Here is a 20216-nt window from a genome sequence, read left to right as displayed (position 1 = left end):
ATTATGCCACAGGGTCAAACTCAGGAGCCAGAAGAGGAAGAGGTTGAGGAGGAAGAGGACGACAACCAGGGGGAGCACCAGAGAATTCCAGGTAGACAGCCCGCACCTGGGAAGGACCCTCGCCGTCATCTAATTGAAGAGCGCTTTTGCAAGACGTCCTCCACCATCAGATTCCAGAGCACTGCTACCACGTGCCTTACCTTTCACGACTGAGGATTGATCAAGGAGTCCACCATCTGCACGCAATCCCATCCCCACAAAGAACACAATGAAAAAACACCAATTCCGGCACACCCCACAGTTATCATAATCACTCTTTATCTGGAGCAAAAACAAGCAATGAAAACATGACTCAACCAACAGCACTTACAAATATTAAACTATTCACCCTGGTGCTTACCCTTGGTGGTTATCCCATCATTGCTCTTGCCGACTCTGGTGCTTCTACAAAGTGCAACCAGAGTGGCAGCAGCAGGCAACGTGGATGGCTGCTGAGAATTTGAAGAGGTCAGTTCAGATGTCCTCCTTCGACGCCCTCAAGAGGCTGTGGGCTGCAATGGACCCGCCTCAGACTGCACCATCTCAGCATGAGCTTGAGCAGTCTGGGCCACCTGACTGACAGGCAACTGCAAGGGCAATGGTGGAGTGGCAGGGGAGGGAGCAGGAATGCTGCCATCCGAAGAGAGGCCAGTAGGGTTCTGCTCCATGATTCCCACGCCACTACCTGTTCAGCCAGCCCAGTGATCTGCTGGAGGACAGATCTCTTGGCAGCTGAGCTGCTCTGCAGGCCCCTTTCAACCGAGGAGTCCAGAGCCACCATGGCAGCTGCCTGAGTTTCCACTGCAGCACTTTGTCATTTCATGGAAGCTGCGATCTCAGTCATCAGACGCTGCATGATGTTAAGCTCCACAGGTCGCTGGATGGAATTGGCCAGCCTCCACACTCCAGGTGTAGATGCTTCTTCAAAATCATTTCAATGTTATAAGCATCATTTTTTTTTTTTTTTTAAATAGGGAAAACAGTGAGTACCTTGTGATGGCACCAGGTACAAATCCGGCAAAGGCAGGCAGGATCGGCAACATGCCCAAAGATCTCATCCGCTGAAGGATCTGGTGCTTCGTGTTAGAATAAGCAAACACTCAATTAGTAAGAGAGCAGAATTCTGCTGCAACAGCAATTATTTGTGCAAATTTAACAGAGTGACTCCATTGGACAGTTAACAATCTTGTAACCAGTATGATTTACATGGAGGATACATGACAACCAGGACCTGAATATGCAAAGTAAACCCACCAATTAAAGGAGGCACTTGGGGATTATGGCAGTCACAGCACCGGTGAATTATCTTGTACAATCCCATTGCCTGGTGTGTATTCTGTTTAACAACATATTTGTTTTGATTTCTCATTGAAAAAATTGTAAAAGTTTGTTTTTGCTGATCTCAGGCATACTCAACAGAGTAGATTCAATGAGGTCATGCAAAGCAACCTGAAATTAGCAAAAATCTAAACGTTTACCATAAAATACTCAAAATATTAGAACACATTAGGTTTAGTGCAAAATGCACAAGTCACTGAAACCTGTGCACATGGGAGTACCTTTCTGGGGATGAGTGAAAATATAGTACAGGTTGAGCGTCCCGAATCCGGCAACCTCGGGACCGAGGCCGAGCCGGTTTTCGGGTTTTTCCAGACTTCGGAACGTGTTTCTGATGTCCGAAGTCCAGAAATGCCCGAGCCCAGGTTGTGATATTTCCGGACTTCGGACATCAGAAACATGTGCCGAGTCCGGAAATGCCTGGGCCCAGGTTGCACTATTTCCGGTTTTTGGCAAGCCTCCCTCAGGGTGTCTGGATTCCGGACCCCTGCCACCAATTGTCCCGGAGTCCGGAACATTCTGGATTCCGGAACTCTGGATTTGGGACGCTCAACCTGTACAGCAATAATACAATTTTATCAAAAGTAAATTTTATGCCATTAGGTAAGAGTGTTTATATGGGATCAAGTTACAAGGGCATGTAATCATTTATAAGTCAGTTGAACTCCCTGACTGGGTTCCAGTCTTGTGAATCATTCCCAGGTTAATTATGTTCTTGCTTTTTTAAACACAGTTTTGTTTATTTGCATTTCATGTTTTACCAGCTGTGTATGCTGGTGCTGGATGTTCAAATAAGAAAATCATTTGTAATGGCAGTTTGTTAGGATTTAAACATATTTTGCATATACTAGACAGGGAATATGACTACTTGGGAGCATGTACCAAAGTACTTTAATCCATAAGCCATTGTTGACAGATATTCCAATAATATGTTTGGAAGCAATTGGCAGCATAAAGTTAAAGGTACAAAGATTCTAAGACAGCAATAGTTTGGCAATGCTAATTGTTACCTGCAGATTCAATTGATTTTTATTCCAGGAGTTTGACAATGGTCCTGCCCAGCTATGCATATTCCCCATACGACCCCATGCAAGAAATGCAGGGCCAACGACAAAGTTGTCAATTTCAGTTTGATTGAGGCCAAGTGAAATGTACACCTAAAATAAAATGAACATCATTCATCCTTGCTTTGAATAAACAGTAACTGTGCAGTTACACAGTGACGAACTCTGACCCGCCGAACAAGCAGCTGCTCTACCATGAACACTGGGACTCAAATCTCGGTAACGTCTCATAAAAGGGAACAATAGCACTTGTTCAAGCCTCAGCATGTGTATATGGACTTTCAAAAGGCATTTGATAAAGGTGTTTCCCAGATTTGGTTTAAGAGGAAATGTAGCAGCAAGGGTAGAAAGTTGGTCGATGGACAGGAAACAAACTGCTAGGGGTGCTCAGACCGAAGACGAGTTGGAAGTGGTGTACCATAGCGGTCAATACTGGGTTGACTTTTGTTCTCCATATATATGATTGATTTGAACTTGGGCATAGGGAGCACAAATCAAAATATGCAGATGACACAAATATAGGGACTTCAAAGAGGACTTCAGGAGGACATAAACAGGTTAGTAGGTTGGACAGATTTATGCTAGTCCAGTACCATACCCACCACATTATAAGAATAAGAACATAAGAAATAGGAGCAGGAGTAGGCCATTTGGCTCCCTCGAGCCTATTCCGCCATTTAATGAGATCATGGCTGATCTGATCTTGGGCTCAGCTCCATTTCCTTGTCCACTCTCCATAACCCTTCACTCCCTTATTGTTCAAAAATCTGTCTATCTCCACCGTAAATATATTCAATGACCCAGCCGCCACAGCTCTCTGGGGCAGAGAATTCCACAGATTTACGACCCTCAGAAGAAATTCCTCCTCATCTCAGTTTTAAATGGGCGACCCCTTATTCTGAAACTATGCCCCCTAGTTCTAGATTCTCCATAGCGTACCCAATATCTACAATAAACTCCTGGTAAAGCAGTTGATGTTCTGCCATTAACTCCTTTATAAAGGAGTTGCATTAGGAATGGGATTTGGAGGTTATAACGAAAGGCTCACACTGAGATAATCAAACTTCCTGGAATTCTATCATATCTGGGCTGGGGAGAAAGTGGAGATGGATAAATATTTTAGAGTTTTGCTCAAAAACTTTTGGGCATTAAGGAAAATTAATGGAAATGAAACAGGTTCAGTGGCGTTGATGGCAGGATCAATTGTACATGGTCCATGGGTGGAGCAGGCTTGATGGGCCAAGATTTAGACTTGCACTGAAACCAACAAATGCTTCTGAAAACCCTTTCTGAAAATTGTAACATTTTAATTGAAGTGACATTATATAAAATTTAATTCTAGGTAGCAAGCTAAAGATATGAAAGGTTCACATGCATTTATAAGATTATCTTCTTTGCATCAAGTAATCTGAACTCCTCAATTAAGTTACAGCCAGGAATTACACTTACTTGCCCATTATTCTATATATTTAAAACTTGCAGGAACCCCTTACCTTTTGCCATATGGCTTCTTGACCAGTAAATGCTAATGGCAGATTAATGCCACTCAATGCCATCCAGTCAATCTCTCTCTCCCAGCGCTCCCAGTTCCACCAGACAAATGAGTAGCTGTATGCACAAACATTCTGATAGTAACGGAACCTGAATATAATCAGAAAGAAAACAATCCTAAAGATTGATCCATTTTCAGCTATTTAGTCCAATAGGACTAATGAGGACATTTATTAAAAGATCTACATTATACATGGAAGGGTTAGGATCACTTTCCCTCCCCATCCTGTATACACAAGAGCATTTAGCACTCCTCACATCCCCAATGTACACAGGAGCTTAAACTATCCCTTCTCCCCAACATAGAAAGGAGGTTGTACCATCTATCTTCCCCTCTTGTCCCCCCCAACTGAATACTCAGTGTTCTAATTACCTCTATACCCATTATCTCTATATATCCATTTCAGCGTATATTTTGAGTGACTGTACACTGTATTAACAGTCACTAGGTAGGTGTGTAGTCCTATCAGGAGCTCACACCAACAATTTTAAATTCAACTATTAATGAGTCATGGATTTGAATAGGGATTAAAGGTCACTCAGCCAATTATATTACATCATTTCAAAAATCCCTCCAATAATTAGGTTTTTTATATAAATGTGTATTTTCAATGTAACATTTTGTTTTTCTTGTTCCAATAACTAATTCCTGTGTATTTGGAACCAACTGTAGCTTCTAAATCAACAAGGGGATGATTTAGTAAAAAGTAGGTTTTTTAAAAACTAATTAAGAGCAACATCCAAAACAGGGACAATTCCAAGATAGTGGCCCAGAATTTCTGTGGGGTTCTCTCGATCTACTGGAGAACCTTTGTGAAAATTCCAGGTGATTAAAATCAAATGACCATGAGGTTGAAATTCCTGGCCTATCAAGTGCACAGGCAACAATATTGGGGCAGGCCCTGGTTCCACAGCCTTTTAAAAAAATTTTGTCAAACTCCACTGGAAGTGTGGGCAGGAGCAGTTTGTGTCTGTGGCTCTTTGTGTGAGCATCACCAGGAGTTGGGACGGGCAGAATGATACCACCAATTTCACCTCAGTTGCTTCCAATGCTGAGTAGGCCTGCATGATGCGAGATTCAGGCCCACACCTGCATCAAATGCTCGTTTCTTAACACATTGTAGGTTGTAGGGAAAGCAGCAACCGTTGAACTGTAGAAAAGTTGACCTTTTCTGGCTATCTTCAGACGGCACAGCCGTTTCCCTTAAGGCTTTGGCAAGGTGCTGCTTCAAAATATCTGAAACCCCCCCCCCACCTCCCCCTGAGGCAGGTGCCACAGTAACGCCATCAATGGCACAGTCCTTATTCCCCAATGGAAATCACCCTTTGGGATCACACTTTCAGCAGTGGAGGGTCCCAGAAATTTTTGGCCCAGTATTTAAATCAATTTTGGTAACAGGATATTCAAAAAAGCACAGGAGAGTGACTACTAGTCAGCATGATTCTACCCTTCCTCATAAATTTACCGCAAGCTCAAAAAAAATGTTTCACGTCAGATATTTTGACCCAATTGCTGAGATTCCAGTTACACGGATGGTATTTATGAAATGGTGAAAAAAAGTGACAAAACAAATTGGGATGGGGTGGGGGTCATCATCAGTAACAAAGGCATAATCCTCCAATTACATTAGGATAAAAGTAACAAGGTGAGTTAATTGCAAATGAGGAAACTGTACAATTCCAGTGTAAAACCACAATCAAACAAAAACTTGGGCACTGACCACATAACATACATGTGACAAAAAGAGAATTTCATTTTATCAAATCCACAAGCTGTTTAAACACTTCTATACACTAGAACCCAAAGCTAAGTGTTAGCTTAGGTCAGTGGTAGCATCAGTGGGTTAAAGCCCCACTTCAGGACGTGAGCATATCATTTGGGCAACAACTCCAGTGCGAGGTGTCGTCTTTTGGATGAGATGTTAAACTGAGGTCCCATCTATCCTTTTAGATGTGTGTAAAAGATCCTGTGGCATTCTGTTAAAGAACAGTGGAGTTCTCTCTAGTGTCCTAACTCGCACCAAGTCCCATTCACCCATCACCTGCGCTCGCTGATCTACATTGGCTCCCGGTTAAGCAATGCCTCGATTTTAAAATTCTCATCCTTGTTTTCAAATCCCTCTATAGCCTCAACCCTCCCTATCTCTGTAGTCTCCTCCAGCCCTACAACCCTCCACTATCTCTGCGCTCCTCCAATTCTGGAGTAAGAGTCATACAGCACAGAAAGAGGCCCTTCGGCCCATTGTGTCCGCGCCAGCCATCAAGCCCTGTCTAGTCGAATCCCATTTTCCAGTACTTGGTCCGCAGCCTTGTATGCTACTGCGTTTCAAGTGCTCATCTAAATGCTTTTTGAACGTTGTGAGGGTTCCTGCCTCTACCACCCTTTCAGGCAGTGAGTTCCAGATTCCAACCACCCTCTGGGTGAAAGTTTTCCTCAAATCCCCTCTAAACCTCCTGCCCCTTACCTTGAAACTATGCCCCCTGGTTATTGACCCCTCTACTAAAGGGAAAAGTTCCTTTCTATCTACCCTATCTATGCCCCTCATAATTTTGTACACCTCAATCAGGTCCCCCCTCAACCTTCTCTGCTCTAAGGAAAACAACCCCAGCCTGTCCAGTCTCTCTTCATAGCTGAAGCGCTCCAGCCCAGGTAACATCCTGGTGAATCTCCTCTGCACCCTCTCCAATGCAATCACCGTGGCTGCAGTGTGTACCATCTACAAGATGCACTGCAGCAACTCGCCAAAGCTCCTTCAACAGCACCTTCCAAACCCGCGACCTCTACCACTTAGAAGGACAAGGGCAGCAGACGCATGGGAACATCACCACCTGCAAGTTCCCCTCCAAGCCACACACCATCCTGACTTGGACCTGTATCGCCATTCCTTCACTGTCGCTGGGCCAAAATCCTGGAACTCCCTTCCCAACAGCATTGTGGGTGTACCTACACCATATGGACTGCAGCGGTTCAAGGCGGCGGCTCACCACCATCTTCTCAAGGGCAATTAGGGATGGGCACTAAATGCAGGCCTAGCCAGCGATGCCCACATCCCATCAATGAATTAAAAAAAACATCCCTCCTATAGTGTGGCGACCAGAACTGCACACAATATTCCAGCTGTGGCCTAACTAGCGTTTTGTACAGCTCCATCATAACCTCCGGCGTAGGTACAGCACGGGTTAGATACAGAGTAAAGCTCCCTCTACACTGTCCCATCAAACACTCCCAGACAGGTACAGCCGGTGTCGGGAGCAGCAGGAGAGCGGCGGTACAGTGAGTATTTAAACTCACTTTCGCAGGCTTTTTTCCTCAGAGGCTTACCAATCTCGCAGACCGGCGGCGGCGTTCCAGAGCCATGTCACAATTCAAAAAAGTGACGCGGGTAAGAGGAAGCAGCTGATTGGGTGAGTACTTATACTACTCTATAGTTTGACAGTTAAGGTTAATAGTTTATAAAGTTGAGAAGATTTTAATTTCTGTGGTTATAGTTTCTAAGGTCTCTGTTGTGTAGCGGGGAGTGCTAGTAAACAAGGGCCCTTGAGTATATCATTTCATTGTAGTGTAATTAGTGGTATTGATTAATTAATTTAAATTAATTAAAGAGTAAGTCATGGCAGCACAGCTCGGCCCGGTGGCATGGTCCTCCTGCACTATGTGGGAAATCAGGGACACTTCCTGTGTCCCCGACGACCATGTGTGCGGGAAGTGTATCCAGCTGCAGCTACTGGCAGACCGAATTGCGGCACTGGAGCTGCGAATGAATACATACTGGAGCATTCGCGATGCTGAGGACGTCGTGGATAGCACGTTTGATGAGTTGGTCACACCGCAGGTAAAGGCTGCACAGGCAGGAAGGGAATGGGTGACTGCCAGGCAGAGTAGTAGGCGCAGGCAGGTAGTGCAGGGATCCCCTGTGACCATCCCCCTCTCAAACAGATATACCATTTTGGATATTGTTGGGAGATGGCTTATCGGGGGAAGGCAGCAGCAGCCAACTTCCTGGCACCATGGGTTAGGGTTAGGACGGGAGGGAAAAGAGTGGGAGAGCTATAGTGATAGGGGATTCTATTGTAAGGGGAATAGATAGGCGTTTCTGCAGATGCAAACGAGACTCCAGGATGGTATGTTGCCTCCCTGGTGCAAGGGGGTCAAGGATGTCTTGGGACGGCTGCAGGGCATTCTGAAGGGGGAGGGTGAACGGCCAGCTGTCGTGGTGCATATAGGTACCGATATAGGTAAAAAATGGGATGAGGTCCTAAAAGCTGAATATAGGGAGTTAGGAGGTAAATTAAAAAATAGGACCTCAAAGGTAGTAATCTCAGGATTGCTACCAGTGCCACGTGCTAGTCAGAGTAGAAATAGAAGGATATTTCAGATGAATACGTGGCTAGAGGAATGGTGCAAGGGGGAGGGATTCAAATTCCTGGGACATTGGAACCAGTTCTGGGGGAGGTGGGACCAGTACAAACTGGACAGTTTGCACCTGGGCAGGACCGGGACTGATGTCCTAGGGGTAGTGTTTGCTAGTGCTGTTGGGGAGGGTTTAAACTAAAATGGCAGGGGGTTGGGAACCTGTGCAGGGAGACAGAGGAAAGGGAAGCAAGGATAGAAACAAAAGACAGGAAGGAGAAAAGCAATTGAAAGGCAGAGAAATCAAGGATGTAAATCAAACAGGGCTACAGTAAATAATAATTCTAAAAGATCTAAGAGTGTTAAAAAAACAAGCCTGAAGGCTTTGTGTCTTAATGCGAGGAGCATTCGTAATAAGGTGGATGAATTAGCTGCACAAATAGATGTAAACGGATATGATATAATTGGGATTACGGAGACATGGCTCCAGGGTGACCAAGGCTGGGAATTCAACATCCAGGGGTATTTAATATTCAGGAAGGACAGGCAAAAAGGAAAAGGAGGAGGAGGAGCATTGCTGGTTAAAGAGGAGGTTAACACAATAGTAAGGAAGGATATTAGCTCTGATGATGTAGAATCTGTATGGGTAGAGTTGAGAAATGCCATGGGGCAGAAAACATTAATGGGAGTTGTATACAGACCCCCAAACAGTAATGCTACGGTTGGGGATGCGTGCAATAAGGGCACAGCAGTTATCATGTGTGACTTTAATCTACATATAGATTGGGCTAACCAAATTAGTAACAATACTGTGGAGGAGGAATTCCTAGAGTGTATACAGGATGGTTTCCTGGACCAATATGTCGAGGAACCAACTAGAGATCAGGCCATCTTAGACTGGGTATTATGTTATGAGAAAGGATTAATTAGCAATCTTGTTGTGCAAGGCCCCTTGGGGAGGAGCGATCATATGATAGAATTCTTCATTAAGATGGAGAATGAAGTAGTTGACTCAGAGACTAGGGTCCTGAATTTAAATAAAGGAAACTACGATGGTATGAGGCGCGAGTTGGCTAGGATGAATTGGGGAACGTTACTTAAAGGGTTGACGCTGGATAGGCAATGGCAAACATTTAAAGATCGCATGGATGAATTACAGAATTTGTTCATCCCTGTTTGGCATAATAATAAAACAAAAAAGGTGACTCAACCGTGGCTAACGAGGGAAATTAGAGATGGCATAAGATCCAAGGAGAGGACATATAAATTGACCAGAAAAAGCAGTAAACCTGAGGATCGGGAGCAGTTTAGGATTCAGCAAAGGAGGACAATGGGATTAATTAAGAGGGGGGAAATAAGAGTATGAGTAAGCTTGCAGGGAACATAAAAACTGACTGTAAAAGCTTCTATAGATATGTGAAGAGAAAAAGATTGGTGAAGTCAAGCGTAGGTCCCTTGCAGTCAGAATCAGGGGAATTTGTAATGGGGAACAAAGAAATGGCAGACCAATTAAATACATACTTTGGTTCTGTCTTCACAAAGGAGGATACAAATAACCTCCCAGAGGTGTCGGGGAACATAGGGTCTAATGAGAGGGAGGAACTGAATGAAATCAGTATTTGTAAGGAAATGGTGTTAGGGAAAGTGATGGGATTGAAGGCCGATAAATCCCCAGGACCTGATAATCTACATCCTAGGGTACTTAAGGAAGTGGCCCTAGAAATAGTAGATGCATTGCTGGTCATCTTCCAAAATTCTATAGACTCTGGAACAGTTCCCATGGATTGGAGGGTAGCTAATGTAACCCCACTATTTAAAAAAGGTGGTAGAGAGAAAACGGGGAATTATAGACCAGTAAGCCTGACATCGGTAGTGGGGAAAATGCTAGAGTCCATTATAAAAGATGAAATAGCAGAGCACTTGGAAAACAGTGACCGGATCGGACAAAGTCAACATGGATTTACAAAAGGTAAATCATGCTTGACTAATCTACTGGAATTTTTTGAGGATGTAACTGGTAGGATAAGGGAGAACCAGTGGATGTGGTGTATTTGGACTTTCAGAAGGCTTTCAATAAGGTCCCGCATAAGAGATTAGCGTGCAAAGTTAAAGCAAATGGGATTGGGGGTAAGGTACTGACTTGGATAGAGAACTGGTTGGCAGACAGGAAGCAAAGAGTTGGAATGAACGGGTCTTTTTCCTAGTGGCAGGCAGTGACTAGCGGGGTACCGCAGGGATCGGTGCTAGGACCCCAGCTATTCACAATATATATAAATGATCTAGACGAGGGAACTAGATGTAATGTCTCCAAGTCTGCAGACGACACAAACCTGGGTGGGCGTGTGTGCTGTGAGGGGGATGCCGAGAAACGCCAGTATAATTTGGACAAGTTGGGTGATTATACTGCATCTGCCATGCATTTGCCCAATGTGGATAAATGCGAGGTTATCCACTTTGGTGGCAAAAACAGAAAGACAGATTATCTGAACGCCAATAGGTTGGGAAAAGGGGAAGTGCAACGAGACCTGGGTGTCCTTGTGCACCAGTCGCTGAAGGTAAGCATGCAGGTGCAGCAGGCGGTTAAGAAGGCAAATGGTATGTTGGCCTTCATAGCGAGAGGATTCGAGTACAGGAGCAAGGGGTAAGGAGCAGTTGTACAGGGCCTTGGTGAGACCACACCTAGAGTATTGTGTGCCGTTTTGGTCGCCTTATCTGAGGAAGGATGTTCTAGCCATGGAAGGAGTGCAGCGAAGATTCACCAGACTGATACCTGGGATGGCAGGAATGACGTATGAAGAGAGATTGGGTCGATTAGACTTATATTCGCTAGAGTTTAGAAGAATGAGAGGGGATCTCATTGAAACTTATAAAATTCTAACAGGACTGGACAGACTGGATGCAGGAAGGATGTTCCCGATGGCGGGGGAGTCCAGAACCAGGGGTCACAGTCTAAGAATAAGGGGTAAGCCATTTAGGACAGAGATGAGGAGGAATTTCTTCACCCAGAGTGTGGTGAACCTGTGGAATTCTCTGCAACAGAAGACAGTTGAGGCCAATTCATTAAATATATTCAAGAAGGAGTTAGATATATTTCTAAAGGAATCGAGGGATATGGGGAGAGAGCAGGGACAGGGTACCGAATTTGGATGATCAGCCATGATCTCATTGAATGGCGGAACAGGCTCGAGGGGCCGAATGGCCCACTCCTGCTCCTATCTTCTATGTTTCTCCCTGCTCTTATATTCTATGCCTCGGCTAATGAAGGCAAGTATCCCATATGCCTTTTAACCACCTTATCTACCTGTCCTGCTGCCTTCAGGGATCTATGTACATGCACACCAATGTCCCCCTGATCCTCTGTCCTTCCTAGGATCCTACCATTCATTGTGTATTCCCTTGCCTTGTTAGTCCCAAAATGCATCACCTCACACTTTTCAGGGTTAAATTCCATTTGCCAATGTTCTGCCCATCCAACCATGCCTCTTGACCATCCCCGATTAATCGCTCCATCATTGGCAGCTGTGCCTTCAGCTGCCAAGGCCCTAAGCTCTGGAATTCCTTCCCTCGGCCTCTTTGCCTCTCTTTCCTCCTTTAAGATGCTGCTCTTTGTCCAAGCTTTTGGTCAACTGCCCTCATATCGCCTAATGTGGCTCGATATCAAATTTTGGTTGTTAACGCTCCCGTGAAGCACCTTGGGACGTTTTACTATGTTAAAGCAGCTATATAAATACAAGTTGTTGTTGTAGTGTCTTGGGCAAGTTATCCCTCAACCACCAAAGCAAATTAACTTGTAATTTTCTGATTTGTTGTTCGTGGGACCTTTCTGTGCACAATTTGGCTGTCGTATTTGCTTACATAACAGTAACTGTATTTCAAAAAGTAATCCACTGGCTGTGAGCACTTCAGGATTCCAGGAGACATGAAAGGTGCAAAGTAAACGGGAGGTGGAAAGACAAATTAATTTAATATTTTCATAAGTTTCATATTTCTTAGCCGTTCCCATAGAAATCCACTCTTAATGTAAATGTTTCACCCATTTTATGTGCAGAGAATTATTTAAATTCCCCCAAATTTGTAAACTAAAAATAAAGGGATCTGACAGGTTGGGAAGGTACGCTGATGAGTAGTAAATGGCAATGTGGACAAATGCAAGGTAATAAGACTACAGAAGGGAATAAACAGTGGAGGTATAAACTAAATGGGTCGACACTACAGGATGCAACAGGGGAATCTGTCGTATTGGTGAATAGCACACTGGAACTATTATGGGGTTTAGCATCTTTGAAAGTAGATAAATCGCCAGGCCCAGATGAAATGTATCCCAGGTCAAGAGAAGTAAGGGAGGAAATAGCGGAGGCTCTGACCATCATTTTCCAATGCTCTGTGGCTACATGCGTGGTGATGGAGGGCATAAGAAATCGGAGCAAGAGTAGGCCATTCGACCCCTCGAGCCTGCCCCGCCATTCAATAAGATCATGGCTGATCTGATCTTGGCCTCAACTCCACTTTTCCACCTGCTCCCCATAACCCTCGACTCCCCTGTAGTTCAAATGTATGTCTATCTCCGCCTTGAATATATTCAATGACTCCGCCTCCACAGCTCTCTGGGGTAGAGGGTTCCAAAGATTCACGACCTTCAGAGAAGAAATTCCTCCTCATCTCCGTTTCAAATGGGTGACCCCTTATCATAGAAACACAGAAGATAGGAGCAGGAGTAGGCCATTCAGCCCCTCGAGCCTGCTCCGCCATTCAGTGAGATCATGGCTTATCATCCAAATTCAGTACCCTGTCCCTGCCTTCTCCCCATATCCCTTTAGCCTTAAGAAATATATCTAACTTCTTCTTGAATATAATTAATGAATTGGCCTCCACTGTCTTCTGTGGTAGAGAATTCCACAGGTTCACCACTCTCTGGGTGAAGTAATTCCTCCTCATCTCTGTCCTAAATGGCTTACCCCTTATCCTTAGACTGTGACCCCTGGTTCTGGACTCCCCGACCATCGGGAACATCCTCACTGCATCTAGTCTGTCCAGTCCTGTTAGAATTTTATAAGTTTCAATGAGATCCCCTCTCATTCTTCTGAACTCCAGCGAGTATAAGCCCAATCGACCCAATCTCTCCTCATACGTCATTCCTGCCATCCCAGGTATCAGTCTGGTGAATCTTCGCTGCACTCCCTCCATGGCAAGAACATCCTCGGATAAGGCGACCAAAACTGCACACAATACTCAAGGTGTGGTCTCACCAAGGCCCTGTACAACTGCAGCAAGACATCCTTGTTCCTGTACTCGAACCCTCTCGCTACGAAGGCCAACATACCATTTGCCTTCTTAACCACCTGCTGCACCTGCATGCTTACCTTCAGCAACTGGTGCACAAGGACACCCAGGTTTCGTTGCACTTCCCCTTCTCCCAATCTATTGCTATTCAGATAATAATCTGCCTTCCTGTTTTTGCCACCAAAGTGGATAACCTCGCATTTATCCACATTATACTGCATCTGCCATGCTTCTGCCCAATCACCCAACCTGTCCAAATCATACTGGAGTTTCTCGGCATCCTCCTCACAGCACACACGCCCACCCAGCTTTGTGTCGTCTGCAAACTTGGAGATATTACATCTAGTTCCCTCGTCTAGATCATTTATATATATTGTGAATAGCTGGGGTCCTAGGACTGATCTCTGCGGTACCCCACTAGTCACTGCCTGCCACTCGGAAAAAGACCCATTTATTGCAACTCTTTGCTTCCTGTCTGCCAACCAGTTCGCTATCCAAGTCAGTACCTTGCCCCCAATTCCATGTGCCTTAACTTTACACGCCAATCTCTTATGCGGGACCTTATCAAAAGCCTTCTGAAAGTCCAAATACACCACATCCACTGGTTCTCCCTTATCCTACCAGTTACATCCTCAAAAAATTCCAGTAATTAGTCAAGCATGATTTACCTTTTGCAAATTTGACTTTGTCCGATCCTGTCACTGTTTTCCAAGTGCCCTGCTATTACATCTTTTATAATGGACTCTAGCATTTTCCCCACTACCGATGTCAGGCTTACCTATCCTGAAACTGTGCCCCCTAGTTCTAGATTCCCCCATGAGGGGAAACATCCTCCCTGCATCTACCCTGTCAAGCCCCCTCAGGTCTCACCCGCACCCTGTAGTTGTAGCAAAACTTCCTTACTTTTAAACTCCATCCCCCTTTGCAATAAAGGCCAACATTCCATTTGCCTTCCTAATTACTTGCTGTAACTGCATGCTAACTTTTTGTGTTTCATATACGAGAACCCCCAGATCCCTCTGTACCGCAGCATTTTGTAGTCTCTCCCCATTTAAATAATAATTTGTTTTATTTTCCCACCAAAGTGGATAACCTCACATTTTCCCACATTCTGCCAAATTTTTGCCCACTCACTTAACCTATCTATATCCCTTTGCAGACTCTGTGTCCTCCTCACAACTTGCTTTCCCACCTATCTTTGTATCATCAGCAAATTTGGCTACAGTGCACACGGTCCCTTCATCCAAGTCATTAATATAAGGACTAACGTTGTACCGTTGTTTAAAAAGGGATAGACCAAGTGATTAGTCTATAGTCAGCCTAACCTTGGTGGTGGGCAAATTATTGGGAAAAAATTCTGAGGGGCAGTATTAATCGTCATTTAGAAAGACAAGGATTAATCAAGGACCGTCAACATGGATTTAAGGGAACATAAGAAATAGGAACAGGAGTAGGCCATTCGGCCCCTCGAGCCTGCCCCGCCATTCAATAAAATCACGGCTGATCTGATCTTGGCCTCGGCCTCAACTCTACTTTCCTGCCCGCCCCCCATAACCCGACTCCCTGTAGCTCAAATATATGTCTATCTCCGCCTTGAATATATTCAATGACCCCGCCTCCACAGCTCTCTGGGGTAGAGATTCCAAAGAATCACGACCCTCAGAGAAGAAATTCCTCCTCATCTCCGTTTTAAATGGGCGACCCCTTATTCTGAGACTGTGCCCCCGAGTTCTAGATTCCCCCACGAGGAGAAACATCCTCCCTGCATCTACCCTGTCAAGCCCCCTCAGAATCTTATATGTTTCAATAAGATCAGTTCTCATTCTTCTAAACGACAATGAGTATAGGCCCAACCTGCTCAATCTTTCTTCATAAGACAACCCCTTCATTTTAGGAATTAACCTCGTGAACCTTCTCTGAACTGCCTCCAATGCAAGTATATCCTCCTTAAATAAGGAGACCAAAACTGTACGCAGTACTCCAGGTGTGGTCTCACCAACACCCTGTACAGTTGTAGCAAGACTTCCCTACTTTTATACTCCATCCCCCTTACAATAAAGGCCAACATTCCATTAGCCTTCCTAATTACATGCTGTACCTGCATGTTAACTTTGAGTGTTTCATGTACAAGGTCCCCCAGATCCCTCTGTATTGGGATTATGTAGTCTCTCTCCATTTAAATAATAATTTACTTTTTTATTTTTCCTAACAAAGTGGATAACCTCACATTTTCCCACATTATACTCTATCTGCCAATTTTTTGCCCACGCACTTAACCTATCTATATCCCTTTGCAGGCTCCTTGTTTTCTCCTCACAACTTGCTTTCACACCTATCTTTGTATAAGGTCATGTGTGACTAACTTGGGACATTGGCCTGTGCAACATTACCTCTTCGCCCCCCCCCCCCCCAAAGGACATTACCTGTTGGCCAGTGGGGTGGGTGGGGGAGGGGGAGGGAATGACCTGTTGCCAGAAGAGAGGGGAGACATTACCTGTTGGCCATGGGGGTGACATTACCCGTTAGTCGAGGGGACATGTGGTGGTGGGGGGGGAAATTACCTGCTGGCCAGGGAGGAGTGGGGGCATTACCTGCTGGCCAGGGTGGACATTACCTGTTGGCCAGTGGGGCGGGGGGGGGAAAGAAACATTACCTGTTGGCCGGGTTTTTTGGGGGGGGGGGGGGGGGGGGAAGGACGTTATCTGATGGGCCGGGGGTGGGGGAGGAACATTACCTGTTGGCCGAGGTGACCCTCACTGGTCTGGGGACCTGGGGCAGCGGCGAGGGGACACTGAGCTGATCCCCGGACCAGGAGATGTGGCAGCCGCAGAAGGAGCTCAGGTACCGGTAGAGTCCAGTCGCCACGGCCACGCCAGTGCTTCCCCGGACGGAGACCCGGCCATCGGCCAGGGACCGCAGCTCAAAGCAGTCCGGGGCTCGGGGCCCGGCCCCAGGAATCGTGCGGTTCACCGTCAGCACAAAGTCCCGGGCTCGGGACCCGAGCAGCCGCTGCAGCAGCTCCCGCACCGCCTCCGTCTGGACCTCGTCCTTCACGGCTGGCCACAGATGCTCCAATGTCGGGAAGCGACTCTCATCAGAAGGCGAGACGCCGCACAACAAGAGCGCTGCCCAGATAGCAATCGGCGCCATCGCCGTCTGCCAGAGCTAATAATAGGCAAAGCGCCCGGCCAATCACACACCAGACCCGGCCCAGCCGGCCAATCCCACACCAGACTCAGCCCGACCGGCCAATCACACACCCGACCAGCCAAGCCAATCACACACCGGACCCCGCGCGTCCAGCCAATCATACACCAGCCCGTCCGATTTCGACCCACCCACTGCTGATTGATACTCCGGCCATCCAATCCGAAGAAAGAGTTCGCTTCCGTGGAAAGGGAGGCGGGAAAGTCATATATGGCCTAAAAATTCGGTTGCTTTGCGCCTCTCGTTAACACTAAGGGGGCTCAAAGCAACTAGCGCCCGGGCGCGGCGCCACCAACGCCTCCCACGAAATTCAGTGGCAGGTTAGAGGCGGCGGTAACTGTTAGCGTCCCGCGGCGCCGCTGTCGATGACGTCATCTCCGTGCTCACGCCCCAGCCGCGATCTTTGGTAGCGCCCCCTGACATACCACCGGACGCTATGTCTGGCGGGGTTAGAGGGGCTGAAATGCGGTCGGGGCGGCACTAATTAAAGACGAGGTACCGGGCACCCATTTTTGTTGCTGGCCGCCTGCCAGCACCTGCCCACCCCACCCCCTTGCTGTCCCCGGCCTCCTGACCAGCCCCCGCGGAGTGCCAGCTGCGCTCTTGCTGACACTCTGATCCCTGGTGGCCCAGCTGGGCCCCGGATCACGCTGCGCAAGGCCCCTCCCCTTTAAGAAGGGGAGGAAGGCCTGCAGTACCGCGCGCAACATGCGGCTTCCCTCACAGCGCCCCAAGAGGGAGGCGGGGTGCTCCAGTAGAACCCCGCTTCCCTCTTGGGGCGCTACCGATGAATTTCGGCCGCAGGGACATTAAAAGTAGCGCCCCGGCAAAGTTAGCACCCCAAAGGGGGAGCGACTCAATTTTTCCCCCATACAGTCATCACGGCACAGAAGGAGGCCATTCGGCCCATCGAGTCCGTGCCGGCTCTCTGTAGAGCAATCCAGTCAGTCCCTTTCACCCGCTCTATCCCCGTAGCCCTGCAAGTTTATTTCCCTCAAGTGCCTATCCAATCTCCCCTTGAAAACATTGAGTGTGTCCGCTTCCACCACTTCCGTCAGCAGCGAGTTCCAGGTCCTCACCACTCGCTGCGTAAAAAAGTTTTCCCTCACATCCCCCCTGTATCTCTTGCCCAAAACCCTAACTCTGTGTCCCCTAGTCCTTGTACCATTAACTAGATGGAACAGCCTTTCCCTGTCTAGCCTATCCAAACCCGTCATAATCTTGTACACCTCTATCAAATCAGCCCTCAACCTCCTTTGCTCTAATGAAAACAAATCCAGCTTCTCCAACCTGTCCTTGTAGCTAAGATCCCCCATCCCCAGAACCATTCTGGTAAATCTCCTCTGCACCCTCACAAGGGCCTTCACATCTTTCCTAAAGTGTGGTGACCCGAACTGGAAGCAATACTCCAGTTGTGGTATAACCAGCACTTTATAAAAATTCAGCATAACTTCTCTACTTTTGTACTCAATACCTCTATTTATGAAACCCACGATCCCATATGCTTTGCTAACCACTCTCTCAATATGTCCTGCCACCTTCAGGGACCTGAAGGGAATCAGTGCCCGGGGAGAGGGAGTCAGTGCCCAGGGAGATGGGGCCAGTGCCCGGGGACAGGGGGTCAGTGCCCCTGGGAGGCGCTAACATACCAAATTTCACGGCCTTAGTCTCTTGTCCACATGCAGCTTTGTATAATGCTTTGCAATTCAAATTTATTACTCTTATTAAATTTTTCTTCTGAATCTTTGCCTTCCAACTTGTCTAATAGAATGTATGTAGATTTTTATCATGCTATGCTAAAAAATGTATTCATTCATGGGATGTGGGCATCGCTGGCAAGGCCAGTATTTATTGCCCATCCCTATTTGCCCTTGAGAAGGTGGTGGTGAGCTGCCTTTTTGAACTGCTGCAGTCCTTGTGGTGAAGGTACTCCCACAGTGCTGTTAGAGAGGGAGTTCCAGGATTTTGACCCAACGACGACGAAGGATCGGTGATATACTTCTAGGTCAGGATGGCGTGTGACTTAGAGGGGAACTCGGAGGTGGTGGTGTTCCCATGTGTCTGCTGCCCTTGTCCTTCTAGGTGGTAGAGGTCGTGGGTTTTGGAGCTGCTGCTGAAGAAGCCTTGGTGAGTTGCTGCAGTGCATCCTGTAGATGGTACACACTGCAGCCACGGTACGCCAGTGATGAAGGGAGTGAATGTTTAAGGTGGTGGATGGGTTACCAATCAAGTGGGCTGCTTTGTCTTGGATGGTGTTGAGCTTCTTGAGTGTTGTTGGAGCTGCACTCATCCAGGCAAGTGGAGAGTATTCCTTCACACTCCTGACTTGTGCCTTGTAGATGGTGGAAAGGCTTTGGGGAGTGAGGAGGTGAGACACTCACTGCAGAATACCCTGCCTCTGACCTGTTCTTGTTGCCACAGTATTTATGTGGCTGGTCCAGTTAAGTTTCTGGTCAATGGTGACTCCCAGGATATTGATGGTGGGGGATTTGGCAATGGTAATGCCGTTGAATGTCAAGGGGCGATGATTAGACGCTCGCTTGTTGGAGACAGTCATTGCCTGGCACTTGTGTGACGCGAATGTTACCTGCCACTTATCAGCCCAAGCCTGAATGTCATCCAGGTCTTGCTGCATGCGAGCATGGACTGCGTCATTATCTGAGGAGTTGCGAATGGCACTGAACACTGTGCAGTCATCAGCGAACATCCCCACTTCTGACCTTATGATGGCGGGAAAATCATTGATGAAGCAGCTGAAGATGGTTGGGCCCAGGACACTGCCCTGAGGAACTCCTGCAGCGATATCCTGGGACTGTGAAGATTGACCTCCAACCACCACACCCATCTTCCTTTGTGTTAGGCATGACTCCAGCCAGTGGAGAGTTTTACCCGATTCCCATTGACTTCAGTTTTACTAGGGCTCCTTGATGCCACACTTGGTCAAATGCTGCCTTGATGTCAAGGGCAGTCGCTCTCACCTCACCTCCTGGAATTCAGCTCTTTTGTCCATGTTTGAACTAAGGCTGTAATGATGTCTGGAGCCAAGTGGCCTTGGCAGAATCCAAACTGGGCATCAGTGAGCAGGTTATTGGTGAGTAACTGCTGCTTGTCAACAACACCCTCCATCACTTTGCTGATTATTGAGAGTAGACTGATGGGACGGTAATTGGCCGGATTGGATTTGTCCTGCTTTTCCACATTGTCGGATAGATTCCAGTGTTATAGCTGTACTGGAACAGCTTGGCTAGAGGCGCGGCTAGTTCTGGAGCACAAGTCTTCAACACGACAGCTGGGATGTTGTCGGGGCCCACAGCCTTTGCTGTATCCAGTGCGTTCAGCCATTTCTTGATATCATGCGGAGTGAATCGAATTGGCTGAAGACTGGC

The 20216-nt window shown here is 46.8% G+C and overlaps 1 protein-coding gene across 1 annotated transcript in view; it reads right to left on the bottom strand.

Annotated features, from left to right (window-relative positions):
• naglu (N-acetylglucosaminidase, alpha) overlaps window positions 1-16773 on the bottom strand; it is a 28852-nt gene extending 12079 nt beyond the window's left edge. The window contains exons 1-4 of the mRNA XM_085966032.1: window positions 16358-16773; window positions 3935-4082; window positions 2388-2534; window positions 1030-1115 (exon numbers count right to left, since the gene is read on the bottom strand). Coding sequence (XP_085822158.1) covers window positions 1030-1115; window positions 2388-2534; window positions 3935-4082; window positions 16358-16773 — 797 coding nt within the window. The remainder of the gene's footprint in view (window positions 1-1029; window positions 1116-2387; window positions 2535-3934; window positions 4083-16357) is intronic.
• Between the last annotated feature and the right edge of the window lie 3443 nt (window positions 16774-20216).

Source organism: Somniosus microcephalus, chromosome 24 (genome assembly GCF_052327205.1).
Source record: "Somniosus microcephalus isolate GS21.2 chromosome 24, FLI_Smic_1.0, whole genome shotgun sequence".
Classification (NCBI taxonomy): Eukaryota; Metazoa; Chordata; class Chondrichthyes; order Squaliformes; family Somniosidae; genus Somniosus; species Somniosus microcephalus.
This window is presented reverse-complemented; position numbering and strand designations above follow the sequence as displayed.